The sequence below is a fragment of the Cucumis melo genome, chromosome 11 (genome assembly GCF_025177605.1).
Source record: "Cucumis melo cultivar AY chromosome 11, USDA_Cmelo_AY_1.0, whole genome shotgun sequence".
Classification (NCBI taxonomy): Eukaryota; Viridiplantae; Streptophyta; class Magnoliopsida; order Cucurbitales; family Cucurbitaceae; genus Cucumis; species Cucumis melo.
In genome coordinates this window covers 32,316,838-32,343,478 of record NC_066867.1, presented here as the reverse complement: position 1 = coordinate 32,343,478, position 26,641 = coordinate 32,316,838, and the positions used below count along the sequence as shown (strand labels likewise).

The 26,641-nt window shown below is 28.5% G+C and overlaps 3 protein-coding genes and 2 long non-coding RNA genes across 11 annotated transcripts; 3 read left to right on the top strand and 2 right to left on the bottom strand.

The window, feature by feature from the left end:
- Positions 1–3,599: 3,599 nt before the first annotated feature.
- LOC103498862 (U-box domain-containing protein 33-like) lies at positions 3,600–5,714 on the bottom strand. Of its 4 annotated transcripts, none has more exons than XM_051092053.1 (5): positions 5,351–5,714; positions 5,201–5,245; positions 4,644–4,847; positions 4,380–4,498; positions 3,600–4,255 (listed from the first exon to the last, which is right to left on the bottom strand). In XM_051092053.1, the coding sequence occupies exons 1-4, from the start codon at positions 5,712–5,714 to the stop codon at positions 4,380–4,382; spliced, it is 732 nt and encodes a 243-aa protein (XP_050948010.1). In that variant the 3' UTR covers positions 3,600–4,255. The 4 variants fall into 4 exon arrangements, with proteins under 4 accessions (XP_050948010.1, XP_050948009.1, XP_050948008.1 ...); XM_051092052.1 differs by having other exon boundaries at positions 3,600–4,051; XM_051092051.1 differs by having other exon boundaries at positions 4,729–4,847.
- On the top strand, positions 3,833–5,890 carry LOC107991692 (uncharacterized). 2 transcript variants are annotated; one of them, XR_007824941.1, is made up of 3 exons: positions 3,833–3,982; positions 4,700–4,819; positions 5,303–5,890. It is a non-coding gene; the product is annotated as an uncharacterized LOC107991692 (long non-coding RNA). The 2 variants fall into 2 exon arrangements; XR_001763914.2 differs by having other exon boundaries at positions 4,700–5,890.
- A 176-nt stretch (positions 5,891–6,066) lies between these two features.
- Positions 6,067–7,732, top strand: LOC127151756 (uncharacterized). The gene is made up of 2 exons (XR_007824942.1): positions 6,067–6,930; positions 7,198–7,732. It is a non-coding gene; the product is annotated as an uncharacterized LOC127151756 (long non-coding RNA).
- Positions 7,733–7,991: 259 nt separating this feature from the next.
- Positions 7,992–11,192, top strand: LOC103498863 (ferric reduction oxidase 8, mitochondrial). Its single transcript, XM_008461655.3, has 8 exons — positions 7,992–8,200; positions 8,294–8,390; positions 8,500–8,691; positions 8,777–9,014; positions 9,105–9,432; positions 9,529–9,787; positions 9,892–10,580; positions 10,678–11,192. The coding sequence occupies exons 1-8, from the start codon at positions 8,029–8,031 to the stop codon at positions 10,857–10,859; spliced, it is 2,157 nt and encodes a 718-aa protein (XP_008459877.2). The 5' UTR covers positions 7,992–8,028; the 3' UTR covers positions 10,860–11,192.
- Positions 9,964–14,033, bottom strand: LOC103498864 (transcription factor TCP20-like). Of its 3 annotated transcripts, none has more exons than XM_051092050.1 (3): positions 12,538–14,033; positions 12,062–12,135; positions 9,964–10,892 (listed from the first exon to the last, which is right to left on the bottom strand). In XM_051092050.1, the coding sequence occupies exon 1, from the start codon at positions 13,599–13,601 to the stop codon at positions 12,717–12,719; it is 885 nt and encodes a 294-aa protein (XP_050948007.1). In that variant the 5' UTR covers positions 13,602–14,033; the 3' UTR covers positions 9,964–10,892; positions 12,062–12,135; positions 12,538–12,716. The 3 variants fall into 3 exon arrangements, with proteins under 3 accessions (XP_050948007.1, XP_016902500.1, XP_008459878.1); XM_017047011.2 differs by having other exon boundaries at positions 9,964–10,758; XM_008461656.3 differs by lacking the exon at positions 9,964–10,892 and having other exon boundaries at positions 11,893–12,135.
- Between the last annotated feature and the right edge of the window lie 12,608 nt (positions 14,034–26,641).

Genomic DNA, 26,641 nt, shown 5'->3' with positions numbered 1-26,641 from the left:
CAAATTATCTGATTAAATAAATTGAATTTTTATAATCTCTAACCTTTCGTAAATGAAATTATTTAGGCTTAAAAGTCAAATTTTGCTTTAATTCTTTATTTTATAAAATTGACATTTGACCAATTTTTTTACATGTTCTAGAGAAACAATGCATGTATAAAATTAATTATAATGCAATGTTTAAATTGATTTGTTTTTCATGATATTGATCAAACAAAAGAATGTAAATTAATATCCTTACAAAAATTTAAAACTTAATTAAGTTTATACAATCAATCTGTTTTTTTTTTTTTTGTTTTTTTTGTTTTTCTTTTTAATTAAGTTCTTATGAGTGTTTTCTAATTATTATTTTCGATTTTAACCTATCGTTTTCATATGCTTTTTTTCATTCCCTTTTAAGTTCTATAATTTATTTTGTTTTTTTTCTTCTTTTTCCATTTTTCTTATCTTGTTTGGAGATTTCTTCACAACACTTTTGAAATTTGTTTTATTTTTATAATTATACTTTTAAATATTCTATTATTTTCTCTCTAATTTGACCTATTAACACCATATAGAAAAGAATTTTGTAGAAAAATTTCCTAACGATCCACCTAATTAATATTAAAATACAACGTGTCTATCACATTAGATATGTCTTATGTAAAATCGTCGTATATAATAACAATTAATCCGTCAATCTATACTATTCAATTCATATATTTTCGTTTTTGTTTTCTTTTTCAATTACGAATATCTCCTATTTTCGTTCTTTTCGTGTGGGACCTAAATAAAATTTGGCATATCTCCATCAATATAAACAACTACAATATTCTTCCTTCTCCCATGGAAAAAAAAAAAACGTATAGAATATTAACAAAACTTCGATATAATATAATACCATATACGGAAGGATTTTCATTAGGTGTAGAGAACCGTTACTGACAACAATCAATAAGTGAAATCTTCTTTACAGGTAACATCTCTAACTGCTTAATTATAACAGACAGTGCGACTGTCTAGATTTTCTATTCACTGGTTTTCTCTTTCACTTCCCGCGTGGGATCCATGTCATATCCAACGAATCTCCACCAAACTTAAAATACAAAATTTGAAAATTGAAATTTATTTTAGAAAAATAGTAAATAAAAAGATGAAAAAAAAAATAAAAAGGGTAATAAATGAGAGGTTGGGAAGGGGAGGGGGGGTGAGGGAAGGGCACATGGGGTGGGAGCAGCATGGCATTGTGCTCTGCCCAAACTGTCTCATTCCTTTTCACAGGAGATTCACATGCCACACCCCCACAACCAAGTGGCCTTTTTTTTTTTTCTTTTTTTTTTTCCTTTAACATTTTTTTTAAAAAATTATTAAATTGGTATGAAATTTAAAGTTAAATAATGTGCATATTTAGTTTCAATATTATTTTAATACATGTTGAGTGAGTTAGGAACTGTTTCCTTGTGATCATCTTATGTGAAAGTGTTTGCTACAATTTTTGGACTTTAGAACAACCCAACCCAACCCAACCCAACCCAACCCACCACATCTTCTCTTCTTCTTTCTCCTCATTCATTAGTGGATTTGCTTTGTTGTTATCTCATGATGTAATTTGGTTGTGATTTTGTTTCCTTTTAAATAAATTGTCTAACAACATTTTGTCCCGTGCTAAATTCATTTTATTGATTTAGTCATAAAGTTAAAAAAGAAAGAGAGAAAGAAAGAGATTTTCTTTTTGGAAATGTGTGTTTTTAAAATATAATTTAAGAAAAGGAAATAGAAAAAAAAAAAAAATAAAGGAAGCAAAAGGATTGATAGTGAAAGGCATTGATGGACCGGTCCGATCCGAAAGAATTCCAATCTTTGATTGTGTGGTCCAATGATCAACTAGATTTTGGTATTTGGACCACTCTTACAACATATCTGAATCACTAAATTAGGTCCACTTCGATCCACTACATTTTTCGTTCCATTGCTTCATCCACATGTTTCAATTTTCCTAATTTATGAGTCTACGTTACTCGATAATAACTAAAAAAGAAAAATTCATTAGTGCTATACATATCAATACTAATTAGATGAATATACAATTTAACTTATATAAGTACAGAGCGTGAAGTATATGTTAAAGTGGTTTTGGTTTTCATTCATATACTTTCCATAGTTTCATTATTCAATTCAAAAGTTTAAGATGAAATGTTATGGTAAAATTAATCATATTAAGTACTTCCATACTCTAGCAAATTTGTGAAAATTAATATTTATTAGAAAGTATTTTGTCAAGGTAAATGTTATACTGGACAAACATTTCGATCAAATTTGATTTTTAGATAGCCAATTTAAAAAAAGATTATACTTTGATGGTCGAAAACTATTTCTATATATATAAAAAAATATCACCAATAGACTATAATTTTTTTCAATATTCATGAAAGAAAATGTGAAAATAAAAATTCAAAATTTAAATAAGAACGTACGTTAAAATTTTGATTACATTGAACATGAAACTCTTATAATACAATCTAGCTTCCAAAAATATTGGAAAGGGAATCAAAACAGAGGGACCTAATTTCATGAACAGAGAAATACTCTTCAGATTCATGAATCTTTGTGATCTTTTGCGTTCTTAAATTATATAAGAACAAATTATTTTGATCAAATAAAAATAAGATCTCCCCATTCTCACAAATTTTAATAATTTTAATAAACCACCCCTTCCATAATATATTATCTAAATAAGACAGCGGCATACATGTTGATACGTCGACCACAAACCATAATGTCCATAAGTTATTCGCTGATGCAGATCTTTGCAACTTCCACACTTCAATTTGTTTTTTGACTTCGTCCATGATAGATACATAAATCTCGTTGTTAAAAGCACCAACAATAGCAAAATTAGCTAACTTTGGAAGGTCAATAATTCTAAAACTTTCTTCTTCAACATCCAAACAAAGCATCCTAGTTTTTTGGTCTTCGTGTAGGCAAATCCAATAGAGTACTCCATCCAAATATACACCATCTTGATCGATATACAAAATAGGCAAATAACTAACATTCCTCCATTCATTTCTTTTTTTTAAAGTTAAAATTTCAAGGCAGCAAATATTTTCCTCTAAGAAAATTCTTGCTAACTTGTATTGGTTGGATTTAATACCGAACCCTAATCCAAATCCGAAGCACAAACATTCTTCGTATCTTGGAAGTGTAACATACTCGTTTGTCATCGGATTTATTACAGTAGCAACATTCGACCCACTATAATATTTTTTTCCCTCGATAATACACAACAATCCATTACATGAATTTGTGATTCGAATATGGGAATTACAGATAGGAAAATCGAATTTAAATGAAGACAAAAGATTCATGCCTCGAGAGGATTTGTGATGATCAAAGTCGACACAGTCCATACGAAGTTGACGAGGCTGCCACGTGATGAACAAAGTAGAAGAAGAAATTGTATAGTTCAAAATTAAACAATTCCAAGCTTTACAAACCTGCCTTAAGAGGGAGAAATTTACCATGGAAACTTTGGAGAAAATTTCCTCAATTATATGAGATGGAAGCTTGGAGTTTATGCTCATTGTTTCTTCGGTTCTTAATGCCAAATGAGATCGAAGTTGAGAATTTGAGATTGGCCTCTGCCTATTTATAATTAAACAAAACCTTTTCCATATTCCTTACGGAAAAGGGAAAGTTAATATAATTACATTTTACGTAATGTTGCATAATTACGTAATATAAAAACGTAGTATAATAGCATATAATCCTAAATTTTACATAACACTATGGTATAATCCATGGGAAATTGGATCTATCTGCGATCCTCTTCTTGCTTTGTTTATTGGATTAACAATGGCAACCAGACCTGCTTGATAAGCAAACCCAATCAAACAAATTCTTCCCGTAGCGCCGCGGCCTGCAATCGGAATTTTGTGAAGAAGAAAGCAAACCCATTTGCTGTTGTTGATGTTCATCCACTTTTTTGCCTTCATAAACAATGGTAACCTCGCAAAATTCTGGTGCTTTCTTTTTCACTATCTCTCCTGTCCTCATTCTCTTCCCTAATAGCCTATTAACAAATCCCACATATCATATGAGAATTCGGAAAGAATTTTCTTTTTTGTACGGACAACCCAATAGCAGCAACGTAGTACGAACTATAGGGATGTTGTTTCAACCATATTACCAAACAGTCAAGAATGTGATACTACTAGTTGGTTGAAACGAGTAGTGCGCTCGGGCTCGGGACATGCATCCCTTACATAACAGTGGTCTGTAACATCAATCAAATTTTAGTTTTTATTTGTTTTTTAAGATTGAATCGCATTTTTAAAAATGGGTCATCCGTACAAAAATCTTAAAAACTCAAAATGAATTAAAAAAGAAGAGATCCAAACCTAGTGGAAAGAGGTGTTTTGGTCCCCATAACCAAATTTGTGATATTGAGCACTGGAATTAGTCGAAGGATTGCTTTGGTTGTTGTATTGCTCTCTAAAAGCAATGTGTCTACTTTTACCTGAGACAATATGGGGACAAATTAGTATCTCTATTTTGTGTTTTTCGGGCAAGTTTAGGAGGACTCCAAAATGGTCATGAAACCACTCTGAAAATCAGTTTTGTTCCTTCCAAATCAATTTTAATACTATGAAAAATGAATTTACATTTTGAGTGATGAGTTATGTTTGAGTGATTAAAACGTATGATATTGTTTTGACAGGAGAGTCGGAGGAACTGATCTAATAACACCTTGGCATCAGTGCATAAGCGGATGTATTTCTCCAACAAATTTCTCCTTCTATTGTTTTCTTCATTGATATACACTCTTAATTGTTCTCGGGTCAGTTGGCTTCTTGCTAATCTTCCAACTGAAACCAAAATTTAAAAAAATGCTGCAACTCAGACAAATTCATGAACATAGATGAATATCAAACCAATGAATATGCTAACTTTCTCGTGATCATATCTTTTTTCTCGTGTGTCTGAAGAGATTCTCCATTGTGTAAACAAGGCGAGGATCACATTAGATTCAACACATTTTGCTCTTAGTGTTCTTTCCATCATCTAAAGAATGATTCATTCCTACAATCTAGACTTGAGTTTGACTCTTTTGGAAAGAAAAAGATAGTCAAAAGAGGCAAAAGGAACAAAATAATGGCATTTCACTATGACCCGTATTCATCAAACATCATCTGTAGGCATATTATAGAAGAAAAATAACCTAGAAAAGTTGTTGATGACTGATCTGCGAATCTTTGATTATGATCTGAAAGATGGAAAAAAAAAAGGAAAGAAAGGTATAAATCTTGATTACCTGGTGTAGGGATGTAGGTGAGAAGAGGAAAAACATGGACGAGAAAGACACAACAACCTGGTGAGACGACATGATTAAGGGCCCATTTAAGCACATCTATATCATCTTTACCCACGGCGACGTAGACGTCAGTTGCAGCACCGTCTCTGCTACTAATAATAGTCTTACTTTCCTCTCCGATCTCAACGATTTCTGGCGACATGATCCTTGCACTGAAACATTGCAGTTGCAACTCTGTTGGTCTCCCTTGAAAGTCCTCTTCCATTCTTAGCTCTCTCTCTTTCTCTTTTGCTATAACAATGAGAACTGATATGAGAATGAAAATGACAAGAATGTGTTTTAGTGGGGTGAAAGTATACAAAAGAGAAAAAAGAGAGAAAAAGAGGATAGATTCTCTTGTATCATGGGCCTGCAACTTCATTGTTATGTCAACATTTGTTTTTTTCCCCTTGTTGTATGTCTTTGGTTAAGTCAAATAGATGAGATGAAAAAACCAAAGAAATTCTTCTGATTTGCTTCTCTCAAAGTGAAAAGTGTGACCCTTATTTCCTTAGCTTTAACCACATGAATAAAGAACTCTTATCAGTTTGATTTTTCTGTTTCCCTCTCACTTTTTTCATCCTTTGTAAATTATATACTGATCTCTTTTATTTCTTTCTTTCTTTCTAAACTGACCAACAACTTTTAGAGTAACAAAGATAAAGGAAAATTAAAAAAAAACATTAAACAAATACATTTATGTCTCCAATACCAAAGAAGAGAGAGAGAGAGAGAGAGAGAGAGAGGGAGCAAGAATTTAAAAGTGGGTCCTTGTCAAAATAGCCTAAAACAATTAATCTTTTACATGTCCATCCTTATGTGGGGTCCTATATAGAATATTATGAAGGGGTGGCAAATACAGCCACCGATAATTCTTCCTAATGTTGCAAAGTCTTTCCAACTTCTCTTCACTTTTCTTCAAAACAACAAGATAAGCCTCATCTAAAAGCACGTAAAATATGACTGTGGTAGGTGTTGAAGATTTTGATTAAAGTGTGGATTAGATACATCAGTAGGCTGCTGATTAATACAAAAGCAGATGTGAATGTTACAGAGTGAACCTCTTTGAACAATGAAATAAAATGAATAAATAAAGTGAAAAGTGGCTTGCTTTGATAATGGTTCTACGAACCATGATGTTTGGTAATGGACAATTGAATAAATTCTATCTATAGCTAATGCTTCCTGACGTTATATTTGTACTCCAACTGCTTCCATCTACTTGCCTCTGCTGCTTGACCACCACCATTTCTTCGGTAATCTGTTTCTAATTTCCTCGTAATCTTGATGTTAGATTGTCTTGAATCTGTTATCTGATGTTACATTATTTACGATTTTGACCTTAGGGTTTAGAGAATTGCAGTATATAATTTGAGATCTGACATCCTGTAGCCAATACAATATGTTCAGATTATCTTTTGCTTAGGTTTTTCGCTCATCTTTTAATATCGATTTCTTTACACCTGAAATAGACTATAAGCACATGTATGTTTGTACATTTATCCAACCTCCAAAGACTCCATCCATTTCTTCTTGGTAGCGAGCTCGTAAGAAGAGGGGATAACATTAAGGTTGTTGAACTCTTCTTTCCTGTCAAGGTAATAGCTATGGTTATGAACTTTTGCAAAAAAAGGGTAGTGTATTACTTATCATTTCACTAGTTTTTATGGACAAATCCAATCCAATTGTCTCCTCAAAATCATGTTGGTTGGAGAAAAGTAGGAACTTTTTTTTTGGTCATCATGTTAGCTAGTTTAGTTTCTTTGTAACAAGCACGTTCTGAAGAGACATCTATGTTTGTTGTTTGTTGTTTGTTTCCTTTTTTCCTTTTCTTCTTCTTTCTTGTGGCTTTCTGCAAGTTGCAGAGTAGAATCTTGAGTGCAAGATTGTGCTTTGTGGAATCTATGAAGTCTCACATAGACCAACAAAAGTGCGGTGTAACAATTAAGATCATGCCTTGGAAAGTTGGCTAGAAGATGCTACTACCAAAATGGTAAAGATAACGATCAATCCAATCGGTGAACAAACTGCGATAAGGAAAAGGAATGAAAGAAAGAAAGATGATGTCATTTTCCCACCATGAAATGTCACTATTCTCCATTTGTCGATTATCAAAAGGCACTCATAATATAACAGTACCAGACCTATGGCTTCAACCTTCAAGGCTCATTACAAGCTGATTTAGATGGAAAATGAAGCTTGTAAATTTTCCATTCTACTGCAAAGAAGATGTCGTAAAATAATGACGAGTTGCTAAAGTGAGCATGGGTCGGCAGAACCGTAATTGATATGTACTATTCTTTGAGATAGGAGGTTCAGATTTTTGTCATAACGATGAGTTAGAAGAAACTATAATATGTTATTACACCGTTAGTATGTTAGACTTCCGCCATAAATATATATTGTCACTTTGCATTTTAGCTGTGTGAATTCAATTCAATCTGACACTGAACAAATCCTAGACTTTTCAAGCCATATGTAAGATTTTCAAAAGATTTATTTTATTTCCATCACTTTCAATGTCCCACCACGTAGCTTTAAGCCTTTGACACTCGTGGAAAGTGGAGAAGTGCCTTATTAAACACCTCCAATGGATTTAGTGGAGTCAATCAATTTTGAAACATTCTTATTGATTTCCCTCTAAAATTTATAAATTCAGAGCATAAACTCAAACCCCAAATAGCCAAACAGCAAATATGTACAGAAATCAAAAGGCAAGAGCAATTCTTCTTACTGCTACCAAACTGTTGATGATTCTATTATGTGCTGGCTGGATTTCTCTCTGGCTCTTAAAACCAACAGATCTTTGGACAAAAAAATGGCATCTTGCTGAAAATAGTGCCCGAGCCTCTCTATTTGGATATTATGGTATGAAATTTGCATGTTTTTCATATTCATCTTCCTTGCAGATACAACTCCTGCTATCCGTTATATAATTGATATGAATTTCATGTTTTTCAGGTCTCAACTTTGTAGTCTATACTTTTCCTGTTATTGTTCTTGTTATCATTGGACTAGTTTACTTAAATAACAAACCCTCCAATCCACAAACTTTCAGGAAAGTTCAACTTGGTTGAAGTTCATTTGAACAGTTCAAAATTTCTATCGGACCTTTTGATCTTTTTCTTGAATCCTTACTCTTTTTTTTTTTGTTTTTTTGGCTACAGACAAACAAAGTTCTCAACTTTTTCGAATGCTCTCTCAAACCCACTTGTTGTGAACAATTATTTGGGTATTTTATCTGGAATTGAGCTTCTGGGTATTGCTTTATTTCTCCTCTTCCTGGCTTGGACATTCTATGCTAGAATTTCTAAAGATTTCAGAAAGTTGCTACCTGTTGAATCACTCAACTTGAAGATGTGAGTCTTTTTTGAAGAACAAACTATTGAATGTTTTATTTTTATCAAAATGGATTGAATTATTGTCCATTTTGATGATTTTCAGATGGGAACTCAAGTATTTAAGAATAGCCACAAGGTTTGGCTTGCTAGCAGAGGCTTGTTTGGGTCTACTTCTTCTGCCTATCTTGAGAGGGTTGGCTCCATTTCAGCTAATTGGCATTCAATTTGAAGCTTCAGTGAAATATCATGTTTGGCTTGGAACTGCAATGGTGTTATTTGGCACCTTCCATGGCATAAGCACCTTGTTCATCTGGGGGATCAGCAACAATATTCAAGATCAGGTAGCTCTCCTTTGCTTTTGTTGTTACTAATTCTATTACTTTATAGACAATGTCAATGATACCATTTGAATTCTGGTTTGTTGGAACAAGGTGTGGAAATGGCAAAACACCGGCCGGATTTACATTGCCGGGGAGATTACTTTGATTACAGGATTAGTGATTTGGATCACTTCCTTGCCTCAGATAAGGAGGAGAAAGTTTGAGATCTTCTACTATACACACCATTTGTACATTGTTTTTTTTGTATTCTTCTTGTTTCATGCTGGAGATAGACATTTTTACATGGTGTTTCCTGGATTGTTTCTCTTTGGCATTGATAAGATCCTCCGAATCATTCAATCGAGAATTGAAACTTGTGTCGTGTCTGCTCAAATCCTCCCATGCAAAGCTGTGGAGCTAACTCTGCCAAAAGATCGAAGTATATATTTCTTCATCCATCTCTTTCTTTCCTTTTCAGATTTATGAAACAAAAAGTAATAGTTGTTTGAATGGCTAAGTTTGTTTGCTACGGCAGGGCTGAAGTATAAACCAACTAGTGTTGTGTATGTGAAGATACCAAGGATTTCTAGATTTCAATGGCATGCTTTCAGCTTGATTTCCAGCTCGAATGTTGATGATGAAACAATGTCGATTGTTGTTAAATGTGATAAGTCATGGACAAGGTCTTTATATGACGTGATAAGCACAGAGCGAGAGGGAGAATCAGATCAGTTGAAGTGCATCTCCATTGCAATTGAGGGCCCTTATGGACCTTCCTCCATGGACTTCCTAAGGTTTACATACACAAAAAGTGTTTCGGTTCAAATGTACATGATTAATGTTTCGGATACTCGTTTCAAATCGTGCATAATCCAAACACCTAACTAATTTCATGCAGATATGATCACTTGCTTCTAATTGCTGGTGGAATTGGAATAACCCCTTTTTTGAGCATTTTACAAGAGATCAATTCTATGCAAAACAGTAGTCGATTCAAATGCCCTGCAAGAATACAACTTATACATGTCATGAAGAACTCCCAAGACATTTCGCTACTCAACTCGATCTTACCTTTACTACTGAACCATTCGAACAAGAAAATGAATTTGCAGCTTAAAGTATTTGTGACACAAGAAGTACAGTCTGGTGCAACTGTTGTAGAATTGCTAAACAAGTTCTCTCAAATGCAAACCATACAATCAAGCACTAAATGTTCAAGCTATGCAGCACAAGGACTTGAAAGCTTCAACTGGATGGCTGCAATTACTGGATTAACATCTATCGTGTTCCTCATCACCTTGATCATCTTCAACCATATTGTCATTCCAACCAAGACAGCCTCTAAAAAGACGAAAGATAGAACTCCATCTTGGATCTCAGATCTACTTCTGATGTCTTCCTTTACTTTAGCTATCTTATCTGGTGCAGTCGTTGGGATTGTTTTAAGATGGCGAAGATTGAAGAAAGAAAATCTAGCACTCATCCAAACCAAAACCGGAACACAAAATGCAATTCCAAGTTCAGTAGTAAGAGGAAGTAGACAGGAAGAACATGAAATATACTACGGAGGAAGGCCTAACTTCAAAGGTATGGATGGTATCTCTTATAAAAACTCATTTTAAGCACATTGGGAATTTGCATATCCAAAACAATATATGGTTGTAATTTGTTTGGGATTGAACAGAGATATTTTCAAATATCAAACACGAAGACGAGGGAACTGAAATCGGCGTGATCAGCTGTGGACCGGAGGCGATGAACGTGTCTGTAGCATCAACATGTAAGCAAATTTCACAAGGTTTAAGGAAAGACTCAAAGAAAAAGAAACCACAATTCATTTTCCATTCCCTCAACTTTACACTTTGATGGAGAGTAGCCAAAGTAGAAGACAGAATGAAGCTGCAGCCCAACAGAAAATATATTTCTTCACTAAGAAGATGTTTTTAAGCACTTAGAATAAAGAAAACACATTATACTCCTCGGCATCAAATGTCAAAACCTTTTCATTTAAAGAAATAGCGAGATTTCGAACAAAATTTTACTCCATCTCTATCAAGCAAGCTTTCTTTAGTACGTACAAGTGACTTTTGTTTTCTAAAAGCTTGATTTTAATGGTATCATTTTGTAATTACATATACTTTTTAAGTTCATTTATGAAGCAAAACCTCCTAGTTTGGGAGTCCCTCTTTGTTTGATTTACATGTTTGAGAAAGTTGAAGCCTTTTGTTATTTGTCTTCATTAATATGCATATATAGAGAGATGGAGGAGCCAAACATAGATGCATTTGCAAATTAATAAACAATTTTGTATTTGGTTCACTATTTTTGAAACTTTTGTTCCTTCCTCTCTATTTTCAAATTATGATTTTCATCTTTTTTTTTTTTCTTTTACGCAAATAAGAATATGTTTTGTAATCGTTTTGATTTTTTGTTTTTAAAAAATTAAGTTTATTTCCTTTCGATTTTTTATCATAGTTTTCATCATTTTTAAGTAAAAAATGATTGAATTCTCGGTAAAAACAAAAAACATACACTAAAGTAGATAGGAAAGCAAAGAAATTAAATGATGATTTTTGAAAATATTACATTTTATCTATGGTTGTCTGTTATATAAAGATAAAGATAGACATATCAAGATAATAATATATGTCACAAATAGATTAGGATATTTTGCTATATTTATAAATATTTTTTGAATTGGTTCTCATAGTTTTTCGACTTAAAATTCAAATATTAACTTTAAAAAATTTATAAAAAAAAAGAGGAGAAATTAATAGTGAAAAAGGGAAGAAATAGTAATAATATATGATGGTGAAATTATTGGAGAATTATGGAGATTGAAGGAATTGGCATTTGGTTGTCAATATTGACCACAAATTTTGCAATGGATAGATTGTTGTTTTCTTCTTTAACTTACCATCCATTAAATGCAATGATGGAACAAATTTCATTTTCCACATCAACTTCACAAAAATTACTAAATATTACACTCATTTTCTTTTCTACAAATTATTTATATAAATTATTAAAAACAAAACAAAACAAAACAAAACAAAACATACACACACCTCAAAATTGAAGAAATGAAAGTCAAATTCAATCTTGCAATTAAACCACTGATCTTCTCCTCAAAACTTCCCACCTGCATATTTTAAAAAAATAAAAAATCACACTCTATAATTATATATATATATAAATAAAGAAGAAAACAATAATCTTGAATGGATAACTTATAGAAGAACCTTAACATTATTTTGTTTTGGTTAATTTATTCCCAAGAACAGATTATATTATTCCATTAAAATAGAAAACCCAGAAGTGTTGTGAAAGACTAAATTTGGGATTTATTAAAGAAAGATTTTAAAGAAATTAATTTTATTTTCTCCAAAATAAAGCAACTAAATTTCTATATATATATTTTCATTTAATCTGTGAGATTAGAATTGCCAGATTTGAAACAAAAATGAGTTCAATTATTTTTAGTTGGGGTATTTATTTTTATTTAAGAAAAAAGAAAATTGAGGATGAGGAGAAAAGAATTAACCTTGAATTTGAAGAATCAAACACACACACTGAAAATTATGAACCAATCTTTGAATCTTCGTCTTCTTCATTTTGCCCTTCTTTAGTCCTAATTTTAGACCTAGAAATCCGAAAAGAGTTTCCATTTGGAAAACCCAAATCATCAAATCCTTCGTTCATCATCATCATCGTCGTCATCCTTTATCTCGATTCTTGAGAATCATCTTTCTCAGGAGCTTGATCCTGCTCCAATGGGGGTGCAGAGGACTCACGATTTTGGCCAATTTGATGATAAATTTGCGAAAACGAAGGCGGATTCAACATCCCTCTCAAATTATTCCCATCCTGCGAAAGCCCTAACTCCAACCCAGGTATTTGTTGATGTTGATTCCCAATCATGCCCGGAAAATTCACCGATCCCAAATTCATCCCCTGAAATTCAAACCCATGAAACCCAAACTTGGGCATAATCGACCCCGGATTCTCACTAACAAATCCAGTCCCAATCCCACCTAAAGAGGGCCAAAACCCCGGGGTGGCCATGTGAGATCTACTCAAATTAGCACCCATCATCGCCCAATTGGTCCTGGGAACCGCTTCGATTTTAGGGGTTAAAGAAGCAGAGACAGAAACAGAGGAGTCATGATCGGAAAGGGAAACACCAGCAGCATGAAGAGCAGAAGCGGGGATAGTACCGGAGCCAGTGGCAGCAATAATAGAAGGCTCAGCTTGTTGAAGAAGCCATTGAATGGTCTCCCCATCAGTTTTATGACCCAATTCACGAGTTAATTGAAAGACACGAGCAGCACAAAGAGCAGGCATACGGATTCTACGACCACGGCCATCGACTTTTTTATGACGGTCTTTATTAGAGGTACGTTTAGGAGCCAATTGTTTGTTGTTGTTGTTGCTGTTGCTGTTGCTGTTGTTTTGATCTTTGTTTGAAATAATGAGAGTGAAGTCTTTGATATCTGAAGAAGGTGTAGGTAATGGAGGTGTTGTTAATGGAGATGAAGAAGTTGCAGGAGAAGGAAGTAATGGGTGATGCTTGTTGTTGTTGTTGTTGTTGTTGTTTTGGTCTGCCATGTCTGTGTGTGGGGATGGGGAGGACCCAAAAAGAAAAGTGGGTTCCTCTTTGTGTGTGGACTAATGAAGGGGTTTAGGAGAGGATGAGATTTTGAGATAAGAAACAGATAAAAATGAAGAAGATGGGTCCGTCCTCTTTCTTCTTCTCCTCCTCCATGATTGAAAAGCTTTGGTTTTGGCTTGGCTTGGATTTGGATTGGCTTGGCTACTTCATCAAATATTGATGATGATACTATACTCTTTTATGACTCAATTCTAATTCTTGTTGGATACTTTATTTCTCTCTCTCTCTCTCTTTTTTTTTTTTTTTTATTACAGCTCTTCCTCTCTATATTTGATTGATTGGTTTGCTCTCTCTCTATTCCAATTTTTCTCCATTTTGTCAAAAAAGTGAGAAAACTAAAGTGGGGGTAATGAATCTATGTTTTACTATCTAACATTTGGGCTTTTTCTTTTTCTCTGATGGACAATACTTTTCTACACAACAAAATTTCTTTGGCTTTATATACCAAATAAATAAATTTGTATAATTTACTCTTAATAGTACAATCCTCTAAACTTTTAAGAATATTAATACCAAAAAGTCAAAAGTTTCTCGTAGATGTGAACTTCTTAAAACTATTTTTTTTTTAAACCTTGTCAAGAAAGTTGCAAAAGTAGGGTTTAGTTAGAAACCAACAAGAGTTTAATAAGAAAATAATATATATTTGATATATACATCACAATTTATTTAGAATATATTTTGATTTTCTAAAAATAAACCATGATAGGTGCATTATCACAACAATTGGTACAATATATCCTCTTGTATATTGAATAACATATGTGTTTATATTTTCAATTTTAGCATATTTCCAACATAAAGAAAAATCATGGTATATGATATGTATATTTATATATTTTAGTATATTGTCACTAAAGCATATCTTTGACATCTTAAGAAAGAGAGATATTGATTTTCATATAAGAATATGGGGAAAAGAAAGTGAATAAAATGATATAAATATAATTAATATCAATCAAAATTAGTAAATAACAAAAAGAAAAAAAAAAAGAGTCGAGAATTAAATATTTTGAAAATTTAAAAAAATGGTAAAATTATTAAATTGGTCTAAAATAATTAAAGCTAAAGTCTCTACAAAAATTTCACGTGTAAAAATCTCAATTTCTTTTTTCTTTTTAAATATTTGGCATTAGTGTATCTTTGTTGGTCTATTTACATTACATTTAGTTGATGAATAGACTTGATAAAAAAAAAATGATGAATAGACCCTACTAAAAGATTGTCGTGGCTAAAAATGTTGTGTAGATATTTCTTTTTTCAAGTGTATTGGATCTTTGACATTTTCAAAATCAGATAATTTCTTTATTTGTGAATGCTAAAATTGGCTTGCTATAAATTTATATGGGTTGGTTAATTTATTGGGAGTTGGTAGAAATCTTAATGGAAATTAATGACTCATTTAGAATAACTTAAGAAAAAAAATATTTTTAAAAAAACTTATTTTTATTAAACTTTTTCGATAAAAGTTGTTTAAAATACACTTTGAAAAAAATACCTTAAATCATCTTATTTAAATAATAATTAATAATAAAATATCAATTAGATAATAAAGAAAAAGGATAGAGTGAGAAAAGAAAAAGAATGATAATACAAATTTGAGTTTTATATAAATTTATATGAATAATGCACCGACCACTAAGCAATATATTGGATATGAAATCTACTACATACTTTTAAATTTATAATTCAAGAGTTGAAATTAGACCAAGTATGTGGTCAATGTTTCATTTTTTTTAAAAAAGTGTAAAACTAGTATTTTTAAATATATTACAATTTTACAACCTATTTAAAATGAATAGTGACGTAGATAAAGATAGATTACTATCGATATCTCATAAACACAAATAGTAAAGTTTATACTATCTTAGTCGTCTATTATAATTTATTACAAATAAGTTGTGATATTTTATTATATTTGTAAGTATTTTAGTAAATTTGTCATTTAAAAATAATTACCCTAGTTTTAAACCTACAAAATGAAATATAAAATGGTTATCATATATAATAAAAAACAATCGTCTAAAATATGATTAGAGATATACCTTAATCTAACTCTTGTTAATGTTTCGCGTTTGGTTTTCTTCTCTAAAACCGTAAACGTGACAAAGGAATAATGCATGATAATCATGTACTATATGTCTAACCATTTAGGAAAAAATGGTTTCATGATGTTGAATGGGAAGCTTAATGAAAATTCAAGTGCTAAGATTGAGACCATTTTTAAATTAAGTACTTTATTATTACTATATCTATGAGGTTTTTTTTTTTTTTTTTTTTTTGAAAAAAATGAAGTGAAGTTTAATTTTGAAAAATAAAATAAAATAATAATAATGATATGTTTTAAACAACTTATTTTGGTGTTTGGGAATTGGCTTAGAATCCACATGGTTCTTCATCAAGGAAATATAAAATATTAACCCGAAAACAAGTTTAATCTTCAAAAACCACATCATTACATTCTAAGCAACTAATTTTTTAAAGTAAAAAATGATTCAAATTATAAATAACAAAATCAAGTATTCACATTATTTCGGGATCTTTTCAAAAATATAAAAAAAACGGTAATGTATTTATGTTGTATAGAACAATTTCGAAAATAGAAAAAGGTTAGAAGGCCTACCGTATAAAATATCAAAATGTTCCGTCAACTACGCCATCAACAACGTGCGTAATATATTTGCGATCATTTAGATTTGGCTATTGTTTAGTATACGATTGTTTAGATATGACTACAATTTATTTTTTCAATTATATCGTTTAATTTGGTTACACGATCATTTAGATTTGATCGTTTAGATTTGGGTCCCGATTTTTTTTCTAATCTTGGTAGGATTGTTTAGATTTGGCTAAAAGTTTTTTTAAAATTCTTTTATACATGATCGTTTAGATACACGTCGTTTAGATTTGTTATTTATTTTTTTTATACACGATTTTTTAGATTTGCTATTTTTTTTGTATACGTTTGTTTAGATTTGGTTATCCAAATTCAAACAACTTAAAAAAAAGGAGAGGAAAAGAAGAAAGATAACGGAAAGAAACCACAACGAAAAAAAGGCGACGTAAAAAAGAATCGGAAAAGAAAAAAGACGAAGAAAATATTAAACGATGTAAAAAAGAATAAAAAATGAAGAAAGGACATTGAAAGAAAATGCAAAATCAGGAAGGAAGAAAGACGATGGAAAGAAATCGCAGCGAAAAAAGAAGAAAAGAAGAAAGATTTAAGGACGTAAAAATATAGTTGAAAAATAAGAAAGATTATGGAAAGAAATAGCAGAAAAAAAAAAAAAAGAGAAGAAAAGAAGAAAGACAGACGAAAGAAATCGCAAAAGAAAAAATATGAAAGAAATTGAAAGAGGAAGAAACGATTTCATCGCGAGGAAGAAAAAAAAAATGGAAGGACAAATCTAGAATATTTAAAAAATAACTAACTTCGTGAACTTTGTTAATACTTGATATTTTGTTATATTTTGTTATATGTATATAAGTTTCCCATAAAATAATTAATAATTTTAATTTTAATTTTTAAAAATAATTTTTTTTGAAAGCGAATTGTTATCGAGGATAACATATAGAATAAACACACTTGTTACATCCAAAAACAATAAACTAAAAAATCAAATCCAACCAATTATCAAACATATTATATATATATATATGAAAATCAAAACAAAAGATGTGGAGATGGGTAAAAGCTTACCTACCAAAATGAAATAACATTTTATTCCAAAAAGTAAATTGAAAATGATGAATAACATTTTTCTCACCTATTAGCCTAATCTCAGTGCTATGATATGAAATCTTTTGATGACATTATCTTGTGGGAGTAAGTTCTTCCTTTTCTTTCTTTTCTTTTTTTTTTTTAATTTTTATTTGACAAAAAAGAAAAAGACCTACATTTATTTATTTCACAAAAGTTAATATTAATTAATTAATTAATTAATTGTACTTTATATATAGGGGAGGTCTCTTTTATGGTTGAAATTATATATTGGAAATAGAAGCACTCCTTATTTATTTGCAATTACTTTTTTAGGGCATGAAATGTTTTGCCCAAATAAACTTTATGTTAAAATTTGGAATTAGTGCTCCCCATAATCAATCTCTAGCTCACATATTCATTATTGTTCTTTTCTTGCACCATCTCTAACCAAACCAAATTTCTTTACCAACCAAACTGCTTTTTCTTTCATACATCATTTTCTTTTTTTTTTTTTTAAATTTGTATTCACCATGAAATAACATTTAATAATAATAATAAAAAAAATCATCAACATGTTTTCTTGATTTTATTTAATCTATACCTTAATTAAACCTAATAATTTCTAAATTGGGAAACTTTTCTCCCTCCATGTCTTTTTTATTTTTTAATGTGTATGGATGATGAACCAAATATTCTATATCTCTTTTTTTAAAGGGTAATGGGGGGTGGCAAGAGAATATTTCCCAACATCATTAAAGTAACTTTTCATTTAATTTTTAGAGTTGAAATTTCAATTCTATCATTCATTCATAAAAAAATTTGAGAATCAATTATTTATTGGGTAGAATTTTAAGTCTTTGAATTTTAAATCATATATATATATAGGTGTGATGGGATATATGAAAGACGTGTATGAAAATTATTTTTATTGTTTTTTATTTGTTAGTTAAAAGAAAAGTGAAATTAAAGTATATTGAAATTTTCATCTTCTTAGTCTCCAAATTTTGGAAATATGTCTTTTATTACTTCTTTTTTTTTTTTTTTTTTAATATATTGGGTTTAGTCTCCAATTATTTTAGAATGAGTGTATTTAATCCAAAAATTTAAATTGTGTACATTTTATTTTTTTTAAAACATAAGTTTAAGATATTCTTGCAATAAACATTTTGATTTTAAATTATTAAAATACATTTTAAAAAATTAACTCTTCTCACCAAATTTATTTGAAAATATATATAATGTACAATTTAATTTTGTTTTGGAGCTAACAAGAGTATGTTTTAAAATATAGCGACTAAACGCACCTTTTTAAAAGAAAAAGTAATATCAAATGATAACAAAATTTAGAAAAAAATAGTTTATGACACGTAAATTTTTTTGTATATTACAAATATGAAAAGTAATTAGATATATCAAATGGCTATCAGAAGACTATCTATTTTTAAATTTACTACTTTTGCAATTTAAAAAATAATATGGATCATATTATCATAATTTTTTTTCTATTATTGTAAACGTGCCTCAAAACTGAAAATGTAATTTCTCTCTGTATATTTTTGATGACTTATTATTATTAATAAATATTTTCTTTTTGTCATGTGTTATATTTATATTATATATATATATATATATATATATATATATATATATATATATATATATATATATATATATATGATGATAATGTAATTATATTTAATTGGGGAAAATTGTGTGCCACCTAAAGTTTGCTCAACATTAATTAGGCATAGGACCACTTAGTTTTCCATCCTCCTATACTTTCTATATTTATGTAATTTGGTTTTCATACTTCTTAAAACATTTATTTTGATCTTGAAAAGTAACATTTAGTACTAGTATACATATATCTATTTTCAAAATTAAATTCTAATAAAAGTTTCATACTCACCACAAAAACATTTTGAAACAATAAACATTGACAATAATATATAAGAGATTTGTATGCAATTTAGTGTTGTTTTTAAAATTATAAATAAAAAATGAAAAAAGAAATAGAAAAAAATAAACGTGTATAATAAAAAGAAAAAAAAATTCGAAGGAATGGAGTAAAACATATCTATGTTAAATTCAAAACTATATAGAAACTAAAATATATAAAATTCATATAATTTAAGCTATATAGAAACTAAAATATATAAAATTCATAAAATTTATTTCACCTCTTAATTTTATGATTTGGTATCTGATTTTTACCGATATTTTAAAAAACTAAGTTTTTTTTTTAAAAAATAATTTTTAAAACTTGTTTTTTTGGTTGAAATTTGCTGATTAAGAATTCAAGGTTATAAGATATTGCAATAAACTTAATTTTCAAAATCTAGCTAAAAAAACGAATAAATTTTTCCAAACAAAAGTGATTAAAAATTTGAAAACCGAAATTATCTTAATTTTGCTATTTAAGCAATTGAGCTACTAAATTCCGAATATAAAGGAGGGAGAGAATGAAAAGGAAAACACATATGATTGAAATGAAATGAAAGAAGAGTTTTGTATTGTGGATGAAAAAGACTCACGTGTATGGCTAAGAGGTATTGTTGTTCATTGCCATGAATGAATGAATGAATAACAAAAAGAAAAAATGGTTAGGTTAGATTAGATTAGGTTATGGGGCCATATTATTCATCCACAAAACACCTTTGTGTGGCCATCTCCAACAACATTTGATTCCTTCCTATAAATGTTCATTTTCCACACCTCCATCTTCATCACTTCTTATAGCCATGTAACTATGATGACTTTGCGTAATTTTAAAAACAATTCATTAATATAAAATTATATATATGACTCCGTTTGTTTGATAACTACTTCTTTTATGTTGTTTAAAATCATGCTGGTTATCTTTTCGCAATTCACACTTTGGTTGAGAAAACATGAAAACATATTGATAAAAAGAAAATACCATAGAAATCCTCTTTATTAAGATTATTTTCATTTCCTGTTAAGAAACATTCGGATTCTTGTTCAATGAATTATATACATTGATGGTTGAAAACATAAGCCACATGTGTGGTCTATTATATGATAAAGTGTGAAGAGTACAAATATTTTTGTTCTATATCTTGACTTAAAGTTTAATTTGAGGTGTTTGATTGAAGTGGGTAGATTGAGTTTGTGGGTTTCTTGTTTAACAATTATTAAATTGTTGAAATAACACATAAAGGGGACTATGTATATTTTTTTGGTTTCTTGTTGGATTTTTTTTTTTTTTTTTTTTTTTTTTTTTTTTTTTTTTGTAGATGTACAATTAGGGTTTTGGTGAAGCTACTACTCCAAATTTGAATTTGTTAACTTCTTCCACATCAATTATTTTTTAGATTTGAAATCACACTTATATAGCTACCTCATTTAAGGCATATTTTTTCATAATTTATATGTATTTTTATTTTTTAGTTTTTTTATTTTTTCCAAAATAGAAAAAAAAAACAAACTTTTTTACTTTTAATAGAAAAAACCACTAAAAAAATCCTTATACCTTATTTTCCAACGGAGTATAAATATATTTCTTTTACGTTTTTTTTTTATTTTTAAGAAATATTTTAAATTATAGGTAAATTTCAAAAACAAGAAAGTTACCTTTTAGTAAAATTATTGTAAATAAAACTATTAAAAATATCTATAAAACATAATAAAAATTATTCTATCGACCACACAGACGATGTTGATAAATTTTTATTAGTGTATCTACGAGTTTATGTACACAAATAGAATTACTACCTGTGTTTACGTAAATATAATCTAAAAATATTTAGATTCATTTTAACTTTTTTTTTTTTTTAAAAAAGTCTATATTTTAAAAAGATTTTTTCAATAATAAAGAAATTCGATAAACTATCTAAATTTAAGTAAAAATATTTTGTTAAAGGTTTAATTTTTCTATTTTTAAGCCTTTTATTTCTCTAAAATTTTTGGAGTCACATGATGTTTTTCCTCTCTCAAAATTAAACATTTTTCCAAAAGTTTCTCTCTCTAAATTATTTGTTTTTAAAATTTCTCTCTCTAGTAAATAAATCTCTAACGTATGCTTCACTCTAAATTTTTTCTCACTATATGACTTTCTTTGTTTTTTTTTTCTTTTACCAATTTATCTAACATATTTACTCATAACTTTTCTTCTCTCCACTTTTCTTAAATTTAAAGTCTATTTTCTTTATCATTTATCTATTTCCCTCAAACTTTTATAATTTCTCTTCTAAAAACAATTAAATATTTTCCTTCCATGCCTCTAAATTTACTCTCTTACTTTTCTCTTTTAAAACATTGGTATTTAATTATGTCTCCATTTTTTTTATTTACACATGTCGTGACACATTTTTCTCTCTCTAAAACGTCTCTTCATCTCTCTCATTTTTTAAGTAAAAAAAAAAAAAAAAAACATTATCTTATTAAGAATTCTAACAAAATTTAGAAATCTTCGTTAAAATGAGACCTAAGTTTTTCATTAGAAGTTGAGATTACATATGTGTTGATTTAATTAACTTGTGACTTATTTGTCAATGACTAGTAAGTGAAAGTCACATGTAGTCTAGTTTACGAATATAGGATGAATATATCTTGTCCATTTAAGTACAACAAAGATTAATTTTTATGAAACATTTGGCGTGATTAAGTTTTTAATTTCTCTACTTTTCATTCCTTAACAAGATAGTGGTAAAAATTAACAATAAAAAAAATGTATGGTTCAAATATCTTACTTCTCCGTCATATTAAAAAAAATACAATGGAGATAAAAATCCAATGAAAAATAGAAAAATTATATTGTTACGTACGTTGACGTATAATTTATGAACTATATTCTATAATTTCAAACCAATTTTCACCCGAAAGAGAATTTCTATTCTAGTGAAAATGTATAGGTAAACAATGGTTAAAAAAAACTAAAAAGATTAAAAGAGGAAAGTGGTAAGAAGTTATTTTAAACTTTATGTTTTATTTTCTATGGAATTTGATGGTGATTGGTAATGTGACAAAACACACACAAAAGAATTGTCAACTTATTTGGGCAGGAAAATTGTAATAGACTTTTCTTCTTTTCATACTTGAATATTGAAAAAAGTTGGGGGAATTTTTCTTTTTTTCTTTTGGAAAAAATAAAAGTGAGAAAATTTAAAATAAACTTGGAAAAAAATAAAAAAGGTGGGAAGAAAAGAAGAGATTGATAATAATGGGTAGGTGGGTTACATTTGTCCTCTTCCTCCATGGTTTCACATCTTGTGTTGCCCATCAAGGGAACACCAATGGGACCCTACTCTTAAAGTTTGCTATTGACATATCACCCACCCTTTCCTACAATTCTTTTTCATTTAATACATACTTCTTTTTAATCAAAAACACATTTCTAAAACCTATAATTCATCGATCGATCGAAGTCGATCTTTTTTCTTTGACTAATTGATTCAAAATTACAAAATTTGAAGTTAATATGTTAGGGTTAGAAAGTTTGTGTTTATGTCCAAACTTAAGTCTTATATCCTACTAACAATTATGTCATTTGAGTTCTTATAACAATTCACTTAATTAACTTTAACCAATGGTATTTCCTTAATTACTATAGAATAATGATGTTATCAAATTTTAAAGGAAAAAGATTTTCATGGACATTGTAATAGTTTCGTTCAACTATATATTATACAATAATATAATACAAATATGCATGTTGAAAAGATTTTGATGAAAGTTTAAGAGTACGTAAAGAAATAATACACCACTAAGAAATATTTATATATATAATTTATGTTTTGTATAAATGAAGAATATATATATATATTATTACATCTTGAATTGAATTGATTTTGAAAGTCTTAAATATGAAGAAAAAGAAAAAGGTGTTTTATTAAATCACGAGTCTCGAGGAGTAGAAACCCTTTCTTTCATGAAATCATTGTCCTTTCCTATTGGGAATCTATTTGTGTGGGGGAGAGACAAATTTCAAAATTAGATCTTTTTTTTTATTTATGTCTTGTTTGTTTCTTACTAAATTTAATTCCAATTATTTTCATTTCATATATATATATATATATATATGATTATCAAAATCTTATATTACCATTTTTGTTTGAGATCTCATTAAATATATCTTGTTTTTTTGGTACAAGAAAAAATAAATTGTTGTGAGTACTCATATTTATTTGTGTTTATTTTGTTTTAATTTGTAAAGAATCAAATGTTCTGCTTTAGACTTTGATTTTTGTGAATAATAATAATAAAGTATTCTTTTAATTTTTTTCTTGGGTTCATTTTTAATAAAATATTTAACATGACATCTTTGGTTGAATTTAAATGAATAACATATGATTTATGTCCAATGAAGTGTTAAATTTTTAAATATATTTAAGCTTATGTCTGGGATTCGTCTTGAATTGACTTTTGTACATTTTTTTCTTTGTTTAAAATCACGCGAAAATACACTTCTAACGACTTGTAATCAATGAATAAATTAAGTTTGATTTTAATTTATGCTTTTTAACCACATTTTTTTATTATAAAAAAATTATTTTAAATGATTAAAGTCATTTTTCAAGTGATTATATAAAAAATAAAAGTGATTTTTAGTATCATTTCTGAACATTTGAAATTGTTAAATGATTAATAAATAAAAATATTTATTACCAAAAAAATTTAAAAATAAAATTATATGGTAATTATTTTAAATGACAGAATCCATAAATATAACAAAACATCACAATTTATCATTATCCGTATCTATCATTTTTTTGGTCTATCATGACACATGTAGTAATTTAACTTGGTCTATCATTATTGATAGGTTGTGATATTTTACCATGTTTTTGTATATATTTGGTTTATTTTGCAATAATTTAAAACAAACTTTAAATAATATTTGTTTTAAAAACTTAGGATGATTTCAAGTAAGTTTTTAAAGATTTTTTTTTTCTTGTAGTTTGTTTGGACACTAAAAGCTAACATTATTTTTTCTACTCATTTTTAGTACAACTTCTAATCTCAAATAAATAAATACATGTTGATCATCTTGACACAATCTTTAAAAGTTCACATAATAACAAAATAGTTGAAAAGTTTATAAATAAAATAAAGTGTACTTCTATGGAGTAGAAAATACAAAATAATTAAATGAAACATGTTTTTTACACACATTAAAAATACATAATTAAATTAAACAATCACTTTTTAAAGTCCCATTTTTAAAACATAGGACTTACAAAAACATAGAGTAAAGATGGAAAAGGAGAGAAAGAAGTTGTCTCCCACATGCATCATTTTAGATTAAATCCATCTAAAAATACTTTATTATTCAATGTGATTTCTAATCCCTTCTTCTCATATTTAAATCTCTTTGAAACACAAAAAAAAAAAAAAAAAAAAAAAAAATCATAAGTAAAACAACATATCGTTTAAATTAGTTATAGAATGTTATCTAAAAATACATCTTTTTCAAACCGAAAAACATCCACAAGATATAACCAAAGTTGTTAAGTCATGGCTAAAATCTAAATTTATGTTGAATGTTCAATGACTCGAGTTATGCATATAGAAAAAACTGAAAAAAAAAAACTAATTTTTAGGTAAAATTTTAAGTCTAAAATAAAACATTTAAAATAGTAGAATTTGATATTAAATACAAAACTATTTTTTTTTCTTAATTCAAACAATATATTAGAGAACATTTCAACCTCTAATCTCCTGATTTTAATTGATAATATATATATATACTACTTTATATCTTAATTTGATATAGATGGACCCATTAGTCATAGATAATATATAGAATATATTAGTGCAAGATTATGGGATATGGGATATTGAAAATTCTTGAACAAACACTCCAATAAAGGAAATTCCAAGATTGCCCTTGAATGATTTGAATGTTCTTAATCATACTTAAAAAATATAATTAAGTTTATGTTAAAGAGATGTTTTAGAGATTAATCTTGGTTTAAATTTATTTAATTTAATGGATTCGACGTTAAATTTTATTCGAAAAGAAAGTTTTAAAAAAAAAAATTCAACTCTCAATTTTGAAAACAATTTTAGATCAAACTAAGCTTCTAATTTTAAAACTAATTAATTTATCAGTAATACGTCCATTTTTTTTAAATGGAATCGATTTTTATCCATAAATAAAAGTTAAATGGAGATTAAAATCTAAATTTCTAATTTATATAAAATAATAATAATAATAATAATAATAATAATATATAGTTTGATTTATATATATTTGTTATTTATTTAATTAGTTAGAGATAAGGAGGAGGAAGCAATCTTTTTCACAAAAGGGAAAGGGAAAGCGATTTTGACCATTTATCTCTATTAGAAGAATTCATAATTTGGATTAAATATTAAAATAGATAAAGATGACAACAACCATATGAGACAACTCATTTCTTATATTATTTTTAAACTAAAAAATTTTACAATATTTAACAAAATTTTTGTTTCATAAATAATTATTTGGAGTTCCACCCCAATTATCAAAAGTTAAAAAAAAAATAAAAAAACCCTACTATTTAACGTCTAATCAAAAAAATCATGAAAGTCTATACGTGTGTTGGATGAAATAATTAAATTTATTCTAAGTTTCTAACTTATATGATATAATTATACGATATGCTTTATGCTTATTCTTTTCTAACTTGATTATATACTGTTTTATTTTTTTTTAAAACCATTTGCTATAGGGCGATGAAATGTCTCTACTTTCCGATAGCTATTTTAGTATGTTTTGTATTAATTGACTCTCATACTTCTTAGGAAAAAAATCAAAGATATTCAACACATTTGAATTTTAGTCTTCCAAGTTGCATCTCTTCAACTTTGTTGCGTTTTTCTAAGAAACTACTTATTGAAAAACAAAGAAACTTATTTGATAAATCTTTTCAAAAGTTTAGAAACAAAATTCTAAAGAACAAGGTAACAAAAACAAATATCATTCTTCCTTTTGTGCCCATTTTTTTTTTTATAAATAACATAAAAGTATCGGACAAAAATACTTATAAAATAAAACCTCAAATAACGTACAAAAATTAGGATTAGAAGTATGTAATCAATAATCTTTTTAAAAGAAAAAGAAAAACGATACAAATGAAACGTTGTTGAGAAGAATATTTGTTTAAATTAAGAACGTAATTCAAGTCAAATTTTGGTGTGGAACAAGAAAGTCAGAATTTTGGACCAAAATCACAACTTGATTAGTTAGCACTTGGGACATCCTAAACAATATTTTAATTCTAAATTTATTTTTTATTTTATAACCATATACGTGTTCATGAATCTCAAAAA